This window comes from Diospyros lotus, chromosome 10 (genome assembly GCF_014633365.1).
Source record: "Diospyros lotus cultivar Yz01 chromosome 10, ASM1463336v1, whole genome shotgun sequence".
Taxonomy (NCBI): Eukaryota; Viridiplantae; Streptophyta; class Magnoliopsida; order Ericales; family Ebenaceae; genus Diospyros; species Diospyros lotus.
Window position 1 is genome coordinate 33,809,898 of NC_068347.1, and position 9,956 is coordinate 33,819,853.

Genomic DNA, 9,956 nt, shown 5'->3' on the forward strand with positions numbered 1-9,956 from the left:
CACCAGATTAGGTCTCAATCTCTCATTCTCTTCTCTCTCTCTCTCTCTCTCCCCTGAGTTTGCTCTCTCATGCGACCTTTACTTTCCCTTTCGGTCGTCGAGTCTCTCCCTCCCTCTCCTTTCGGGCCGTCGGTCTGGCTCCCTTCCGGTAGCCCTTGGGTCGGTCCGGCTAAGCATTATCCACTGGCGTCTCAAGAACTCTGTAAAACACTGATTTACAAAGATCCAATCGTTCGATCTTCAATCCGAGCGTATTTTTACCACGAAAGTGACCCCGATCTACAAGAAGGTAAGTCATTTAGTTTTATCAGTATATATGTATATTCGCGCGATTTTGGTTTTACCGAAAGTTTAAACTGTGATTTATGGAGTTTAGGCCGTTGGATGTTGCTGGTTTTTGGGTATGTGGGTCGTCGATGGGGATAAGGGTGTAGGGTGGTTGCATCAGATTGCTGGAAACCACCAACCATGATGGCCAGTGGCGACTAGCAATCCATTTACGCGGGTGTTGGGTTTGGCCAACTAGTTTTTGGGTATGTGGGTGTTGAGCACATACATTTAAAAGAAGTTGAAGAAATAAATCATGCTTGAGGAAGTTAAATCATGTTGTGTTTTTGTTGGAAATGATGATTAATTGCTGTCTCTGTTTTAGTGTTGTAACCCCTGCGGTTACATTTCTGTATCTTATATATGTAAACCAGAACAGGTATTCACGAAAAAGTGTATGATAGATTAAGCTTTAGAGGAGATTAAGGGGTGACAGAATCAACCTTTCCACACAATCTATCATCACATAATTTGAAAAGAGAAAGAATTTCAAATCAGGTATAAAGATAAAGCAGAGCCTAAAATGTTGTATATACGATCCAGTATGCTTCCCACAACATATGTCCAGTCAGTTTATGTGGTTTAACAGTTTGTTTAAGTACTAGAAGTACCATGTGATAGGCATATTGTCACCTTGTACATCAAATAGACATGAAAAATTAAATCAATGTGTAACTAAAAAAAAAAAATTGATTTTCTAGAATATTTACTGATAGTCATAATATTGAACAAACCTGAATTTGCTGTATGCCTGTGAGATCCTTGCAGAAATCAGTCAGAATCTGGTTGCATGTTGGCCGCACATATGTTTGGAAACAAGCTTCCAATTGCCCAGGCAACTGTTCCAATGGTTGGTTCCTCAAGTGCAAGGCGATGATGGTAAGATTAGGCAAGTATAAAATTATCATAGGCTTCAGTCCGACATTGATAGATTTAAAGGAAGGTTCAAATCCACATGAAAGTTTTCAACCCCTAATGCCCCCCTTATCACTTTAAGGTTTTGCAACGCTTTCTTTTTTTTTTTTTATACTTTTTTGTTTTGGTAAATATTCATTTATTTTTTTGTTTACAAGATCTCATGAATGAAGTTTAAAGACCTCTAGCTCCTTGTTTCATATCCAGCAAATCTAATGCATTCAAGTCCAGAAACAAATGTCATCTCCAAAATCATCTAATTGCCAAAGACTTCACGAGTACAACTAGAAACACATATACTGCAAACAATTATCCGATATAACATCACACAAACGCCACAAATGTCATCTATTTCCCATTCTTGTCCTCTCAGTACAAATCAATCAGTTCGATTTCTTTAAGACCCTCACATATCTGCACTGTTGTAATGCCAATTTCACTCTTATATGCACAATGTATCTCCATATCCATCTTCACTCCTAAAGGACACAATAATCTTGAACTAATATCTACGGATTGGTATTCCACAAGGCAAATGTGAACTTAGTCGGATCACTTCTTCTCTGTAGTCACTCCAACAACAACATTGCTCACCTACAAATTTCATAATTATATCAGTCGACGGCCGTTGAATTCTGCAGAAAAAGGAACTGCCAGAGTAGAGGAGAAGGGCCAGATGTAAGGAGGGATGGGGATGGTTGCAAGAAAACTTACCAATTTGCCACTTTCATCAACCTACATAGGATTCTCGGCAACAACAGTTTGGTTCGGAGAATGCCTGCAGCAAATTCAACAACATTTGAGAGAATTAAAAACCCATCAAAAAACAGGCAACACTACATTTTAGGGTCTGCTTTATCTTATACCTGATTTGAAATTCTTTTACATTTTTCAAATTGTGTGATGATAGATTGTGTGGAAAGGCTGATTCTGTCACCTCGAAATCTCTTCTAAAGCTTATTCTATCATACACTTTTTTCGTGAATACCTGTTCTGGTTTACATATATGAGATACAAAAATGTAACCGCAGGGGTTACAACACTAAAACAAAAGCGGCAATTAATCATCATTTCTAACAAAAACACAACATGATTTAACTTCTTTAAGCATAATTTATTTCTTCAACTTCTTTCAAATGTATGTGCTCAACACCCACATACCCAAAAACCAGTCGGCCAAACCCAACACCCGCGTAAATGGATTGCCAGTCGCCACCGGCCACCGTGGCCGGTGGTTTCCGGCAATCCGACGCAACCACCCGACACCCTTATCCCCATCGACCCACATACCCAAAAACCATCAACATCCAACGGCCGAAACTCATAAATCACAGTTTAAACTTTCGGTAAAACCCAAATCGCGCGTATATACATATATATCATCGATGTATGCTGAAAATCATGACTGATAAAACTAAAAGACTTACCTCCTTGTAGATCGGTGCCACTTTCACGGTGAAAATAAGCTCGGATCGAAGATCAGACGGTTGGAATACCCAAAATCAGTGATTTACATAGCTCTTGAGAGAGATGTCGAACTTGCTGCAATGGAGGAGACTCGGCTTCCGCTGCAATGGAGGAGGCTTGGTCGCACGGCCAATAGAGAGAGAGAGAGACAGAGATGAGTACGTTCACGGCCGGAAGGAGTACGTGGTTGCAATCGAGAGAGCTGGAACGAGCCAAACGAACTCCGCATTAATGGCTGAAGGGGAAGAAGGCACGACCGGAAGGGGAAGAAGGGAGAGGGACGAACTCCGCATTCACGGCCGGAAGGGGAAGAAGGCACGGCTGGAAGGGGAAGGGAGAGGGAAGGAGGGAGAGAGAGAGAGAAAGAGAGGTTTCAGAAATTTGAATTTCGCAGGGGGGAGGGCTGCTGTTTTGTTCGCGATATATCGCAATATATCGCGATATATCTTGACCTCGCATTGAGGGTGGCATTGAGGCTCGCCGAATAGCATAACTCAACAAACATAGCCTTAAACGACATTTATTTTTCCACGAAAATTTCCAAGCAAAACGAGAAGAAATTCTCAGCCATTTTCCGGGAAAATGATTCAGCCTCGAATCTCAGCCTTCACATGGGCGACAAACGCTTTGAGATTCAAGTCCGACGACCCACCTTCTATGGCAGCTTCCTTAGCCAAATCTTTCCACTTCTTGGCATTCCTTCTCATCTCCTCACCTTCCATCACCATTTCTATGCATCTCTTGATCTCCCCGCTTTCAGCTACCCCTTCCTCCTTCTTTCCCACTGTTTTTCCCGTCATCCAAACATCTTCAACAAGCTTCGCGTTCGTCGCCTGGTCGTACGACTGTGGAAAACCCACAACCGGGACGCCGGAAACCAAGCTCTCAACGGCTGAATTCCAGCCGCAGTGGCTGACGAAGCATCCCAGCGATGGGTGTTGCAGAACCTCCACCTGGGAACACCATGGCACCATCATCCCATGCTCTTCCAATTCCTCCTTTCTGCTCAGCTTCTCGCCTTTTTCCGATCCTCTCATCACCCACAAGAACGGCCGGCGGCTCTCCAGCAGCCCTCCAGCAAGTTCCTCCTTCTGCTTATCCGATAGAACCACGATGCTTCCGAACGACACGTAAACAACGGATTCCTTCGGCTTTGAATTCAGCCATTCCATGCAGTTTTCAAATTTCTGTTTTAGAACACTTTGATATTAGCAGAAAGAATTAACCTTTCTTTGATTTCAATCAATCACTTTGTGGTGGTGTAAAGATGATCAGTTCACCCTTGTTTGTTCGGGTTGCCAAATTTATATTTTTATCTTTTATTTTTATTTTTTTATAATATAATTATTTAAATTTTTTATTATTTCAATTACATCATAAATTTATATTTTAGAATCAATTTAACAAAGGGTTTTGATATTTTATTTTGTGTAACATCATTAACTCTTTTTGTTATTTCGATTTTAGCTATATACTTATATTTTTTAATTAATATAATATTTATACTTTTGATGTATAAAAAAAAAAAATAAAGTGAGATGAATCACTTTTAACTTCTTTAATTTTTTACACATCAAAGTATATATGATTAAATTAACTTAAAAAATACATGTATAAAGATGTAATTGATACAATAAAAATTACAATTTTTATATATAAAAATTAAATTAACTTATATAGATGTACAAATATAATCAGACAAGTTTAAGTGGTCACAAAAAAAAATTGGAGAGATAAAAATATGAATTTAGTTTATAAAAATCATGAAAAATGTTAAATCAAATAAGTTCGATAAATATTTTTTACAAATTTACATGTTATGTGAGTTTATAAGTATTATTTGTTAAACTTGTCTGTGATTAGAACATGAGAGGAACTTGGAGAAAAAAAAAAGAAAAGAAAAGATACCAACATTTTGAAAGAGGTCTCCTCCAAATGAAGTGTCAGACGGATCCTTGCCATCCAAGAAAGCCGACGGGATTAACGGTCCGACGGCGACCAAGTTGATGTTCTCGATTACTCTGAGCGCCTCCGGTTCCAATGCATCGAATGAGTTGACAAGAATTTTAGGGTTTCTTTCTGTGGCAACAACATCTAGATGCTCTCGAAGTTGTGGACCTGGTGAACTATTGACGTTTGAAGCGAGTATGAAAGAGGGAAGATCGCGGTTATGGAGGCGAGGTAATCCTGGCAAGTCGACGAACAGTGAAGGGTCACTGATAATCTCTCTAATGGCGTCCCCGTAGCCGTTCAAGTAATGGTAGTAAAGGCCAAAGAGGGCAGCGGGTTGAACCCAGAGAAATATCGACGGAAGATTAAGAGAACCGGCGATTTGGCCCACCCATGGGAGGAGAAAGGTGTAGACGACGAGGTTAAAAGGCTGGCCGCTCCCGGCGACGGATGTGATGATCTCGGCCACGGCCTCCGACCCCGGACGCCGGAGCTCAGTCACGTAGGTTTCTAAATCGCCGTCGAGATCCAAGTCGGTGTCTGAGAAGGGGGCGAAGGTCAAGCCCGTCGTAGGAGTGGCGGTGGCTTTGGCCATGCGGTTGAGGGCGGAGGCGGCGGTGACGAAAGTGACGGTGAGGCCCATCGCGGCGAGGCGCTTGGCCAATTGGAGAGATGGGTTGATGAAGCCTTGGGCCGGAAAAGTCACGAGAAGGACTCGAAGATCATCCATGAATTCTGCAACGCCTCCTTCGAACAAGCCCTTGAAATTAATGCTGCCGCTTATGCTTCTTCTTCATTTATACGCGAATGGAGCCGCTGGCCGGCCGTGACGTCTTTCGTGACGAACGGCCGCATTAGTAACAGCTGATTAATGATAGAGAAATTGATTCCCATTAATTAAGCTTTGCTAATGGACATTCACAAGCGGACTCAACTTAATTATAAATAATAGGTAAATAACACTTTGATCCTTAATTATAAATAATAATAGGTAAATAATACATAGTTATACATTTAAAATTTTAATTTTAAATATATAACTAAGTATTAAATAGAAAACACTGCTATGTTGTCCAGACAACATAATAATTGTCGGACTGAGAGAGAGAGAGAGTGAGAGAGAGAGGGGGGGGGGGGCTGGCACTGGCACTGGCACTGGCACTGGCAGAGAGTGAAGAAAGGAGACGTTTTGATTTGGCTTTTAACATCTGCTGGTTGAAGGGTTTGGTGGTGGCCAAAATGGTCTTCTGAGCTTTAAGGCATATTGTCACATGGGGTGTCAGAAAGCAGGAACAGGGCTTTGTGTGTTTGTTGGGGACTCATGAATAGAGAATTTCATTGTCACATGGACCCAACTTCCAATGTAAATCACGTGTCCGAGATTCGATAAAAGGACAGATATATTCCCAACATGTAAAAATTCCTTCGATTTTCACTTTCCCGTTCTTTGGGCAAACTAATTGAAATCTCTTTGTTTATCCCTCTCTCCTTTTCGACTCACATGGAGACAAGCTTGACAATGAGTTGAACTATTCGTTAACTAGGTCAAGACTCGACTTAAAAATTAATTTAATAAATTAATTTATGATATAAATGAACTAAATTTGAACTCAAATGAGTTGACCTTAAGTTACTATTAGCTCGACTCATTTGACTCACGAGCCAACTCAATATACTTATATATATATATATTAATTTTATAAATTTATTAAATAAAAAAATATTTATTACTTAATACTCAATAATATAAATATATACTTAATAATTTTATAAATATATTATTTAAATATATATATATAAATAAAAGTAAAGTAATAGTCAATTTTGAACCGAACCGAACCGAGCCAACTCGTAGTCATCATCGAGCCGAGTTCGAGCTAAAAAAATAAACTCATATCGAGCTCGAGCCGAGTTATGAGCCAACCTAAAATCAATCGAGCTCGAGCCGAGCTATGAGCCAACCTAAAATCAATCGAGCTGAGCTCGAGCTGGGCCAAGCTCGGCTTAGCTCGGCTTATTACCAGCCCTATATGGAGGATATAGAAGGAGGAGAGAAAATATTATGATATTTTTATTATTTTAACAATCAATAGAGAAAAAGGAAAAACTAATGAGTTTGAATAGAGATCCAAACTAACTATAGAAGGAAATTATTATTGAGATGATTATTTTTTACTTAGTTTTTGATACTCACGTTCTTAATTATATTAAAAAAAATAAATATCAAGTTAATCCTTTACTTTTTGCGTAGAGCAAAAATTAAATTGGTAATTCATTAGATTGTATATTACTCATTCAACAATATCCTGAGAGTATTATTATGGTTAGAAATGATTTGGGGGGCTGTGTGTGTTATTAACTTCAAATTGACCTCCAGCATTGTTGACCAACATGGGTTGTGCACTGTTGACTAAGGTGGTGTGACATCTCAAAATTTAAAATAAAAAGTTGATGCTAAAATTTATATTTATATTTTTTCATGTAATTAGTTAATTTTTTTATTATTTTAATTACAAAACTTATTTTTTTAATTTAACTTTTGTACTTTGATATTTTTTTTGTGGCATTTCGAATTTTTCGTTGTTTCAATTAAATTTCTGTATCTATATTTTTGAGTTAATTTAATTCTTATATTTTTATATGTAAAAAAATAAAATAAGATGATAAAATACATATCACACTTTGTTCAAATCAAAATATAAGAATTAAATTGATCTAAAAAAATAGATTTAGAATAATAACCAAAATAATGATAAGTTCAAGTTGTTACAAAAAAAAAATCTCAAAATACAAGACTTAAATTAATTTAAAAATATAAATTAAAAAATATAATTAAAATAATAAAAAATTTAAATGATCATAAAAAAAAAAGTATAAATACATGGGCAAAGCAGATGTATTTAAGTAGAAAGTTTTTGAAATTTTCTTTAATGAAAATATTAATTTATTCAATTGTTTAAGATTGTCATTTCACATGCTCAACCGCCTAATTGGATTTGTTTTTTTCTTATTTTTTAAAAGAAATGGGTAAATCAATGTCAAGGGACTTTGATGAATTTTGTTCGTAGCTGCTACTAATAAAGAGTGGTGGGATGAAGGCAATGATGAGATAAATTAGTATTATTTTATGTTTGACAAATGAGCTGTAACTTGAAAGCATAAACTATTCTGAGTTTCGCGATAAGAATATAAATGGACATTAATTGTTTTTAACCGTTGGATGGTTTAAGTTGCACGGAAACAGAAATGAAAAACGTTTTCGATAAAAAACGAAAATGAAAATGGAAAAATGGCATTTCTTCAAAAAGATAAGAAACGAAAACGCGGGGTAAATTATAAATTTATAAAATATAGGGCTATATGTGAAAAATAAATAAAATATAAGTGTTAGAATAAAATAAATAAGAGTGTATGTGAAAATAGTTTATAATTTATATAATATAAATATTATTATAAGTTACAAACCCTAATTAAATTTGCAGGTTGCAGCCGACAACCATTTGTTGAAGCTGAAGGTTTGGAGCAACTGTCGTCGCTGCCGACCCGAGTCCACTGCTCTCGTCACCAACTTGCCTCGTCGTCGACCCATCTCGCCACCTTGCCGCCAACCGTCGACCCATCTCGCCACCTCCCCGCCAATCGTCGACCCATCTCGTTGCTCGCCACCAATCGCTAACGTCGACACATCAATTCGCCGCTCTGGCTGCCGCCTTGCCTCTCACGGCCAATTTGTCTCGCCTCTTGCCCTCACCGCGTCTTATCTCTCGTTGTCGACCTCTACCTCACCTCTCTCGCACGCTAAATCCTTGATGTTGGCCGTCGCCTAGCATCAAGTGATGAGTTGCAGATCTAGTGAGTGACAAACTGCAGGGAATTGCTTCACAGCAGTTGCCAGAAACACGTTTCCCACAATTTTCTGTAAATTGCAAAATGGCTCCGGAACGTTTCGCAATTTACAGAAACGGCCAGAAGATGGTTCCGAGACATTTTCGCCGTTTCCGAAATGGGAAATGGTTCGAAAACGCCGAAACGACATCTTTGAGCCGTTTTCGTGCTTTACAGTGATTGATAGTAGCGTGCAAGCAACCCGTTCAATTATCCAATTGATTGAAATTAATTAATTAAATTCAAAAATAAAATAAAATTGAATCAATCAAATAATCAAACTAAGAAATATAAGATATATAAATTGAATTGAAAATTAAAAATTAAACTAATACAAAAAACTAAAAAAAATCAAACTTTCTAATAAATTAAAGACTTCAATTAATTAAAAACTCATTGAAAACTCCAAGCACCAATTTGAGATTTTTTTTTAAAAAAATGACATTATTTTATGCTTCGGTCAGTTCAGTTAGTTCAATTATTTAAATAAAGAAAATCGAATCGAAAATAAAAAATCAAACTTCCTAAAAAATATAATCGAATCGAATCGACAAATCAATTGGTTCGGTTCAATAAGTTCGATAAAATTGAATTTTTGTTCTTCCCTAACTATCGGAAGACCAAATTGTCTCTTTGCACAACACAACCCAATTTGATAAATGAGATTAGAAAGTGCGGTTGTGGGTTTTATGAGGCCATCTCTACTGTGAGAAGAAATTGCTTACCAAGTCAAAATATGGAAAGCCAATTGTTAGAAACTCAATCTAATGGTGCTCCCTATTTGTTTGAACACTCATCAAATATTTGCTGAGCTTTAAATTGGTTGCTACAGTTGGAGAGCAAAAATCACTTTTTCCTTCCTTGCCATCTCTCTCCCCCACCCAACAGTAGTGAACTCAGATTTGGATTTCAAAGATGATAGCTGATGACAAGCAGCAGCAACGGCGGCAACTAGCGACAGGGCCGACGGGTAGCAACAACGCAATCGAAATTTTCAGTAGATTTGTGAGATTTTGATACTTTTTTAATTTATCAATGTATTGGATGATTGATATTGTGTATTTGGTTATTAATTTTTATATTTAATTATTGATTTTGCATATATGTGTATTTAATTATTAATTTTGTTTATGCATATATTTTATTATTTTATATATTTAATTATTAATTTTGAGTATGAGTAAAAATTATAGATAAAATAAAATAAATAAAATTAAAATTTATTAAAATAAAGAAGAGAATATGGAATGTGATTGGAATACGCACAATTTTCGAAACAAAGTTAAAATAGAGAGGCACATTGAAGATGATCTAATAAAAGGGTAAATTAGTCATTAAACCACTATTTGTCTCAAAACTTTAGCCAAGGCAAAATAATCCTAAAATTAACTAAGCTTGATCTTGGGTTGAAC

The 9,956-nt window shown here is 37.0% G+C and overlaps 1 protein-coding gene across 2 annotated transcripts; it reads right to left on the minus strand.

Moving 5' to 3' along the window:
* Positions 1–1,519: 1,519 nt before the first annotated feature.
* Positions 1,520–5,606, minus strand: LOC127810898 (UDP-glycosyltransferase 75C1-like). Of its 2 annotated transcripts, none has more exons than XM_052350490.1 (4): positions 4,622–5,606; positions 2,670–3,896; positions 1,957–2,020; positions 1,520–1,836 (listed from the first exon to the last, which is right to left on the minus strand). In XM_052350490.1, the coding sequence occupies exons 1-2, from the start codon at positions 5,387–5,389 to the stop codon at positions 3,297–3,299; spliced, it is 1,368 nt and encodes a 455-aa protein (XP_052206450.1). In that variant the 5' UTR covers positions 5,390–5,606; the 3' UTR covers positions 1,520–1,836; positions 1,957–2,020; positions 2,670–3,296. The 2 variants fall into 2 exon arrangements, with proteins under 2 accessions (XP_052206450.1, XP_052206449.1); XM_052350489.1 differs by having other exon boundaries at positions 1,520–1,877.
* Positions 5,607–9,956: the final 4,350 nt, after the last annotated feature.

Excerpts from the sequence above, each read along its gene's own strand:
- LOC127810898 (XM_052350490.1), bottom strand. The coding sequence starts at position 5,389 with ATGGATGATCTTCGAGTCCTTCTCGTGACTTTTCCGGCCCAAGGCTTC. Across the intron at positions 3,897-4,621 it reads GAGGAGACCTCTTTCAAAAT|AAATTTGAAAACTGCATGGA; the intron begins GTTGGTATCTTT and ends GTTCTAAAACAG.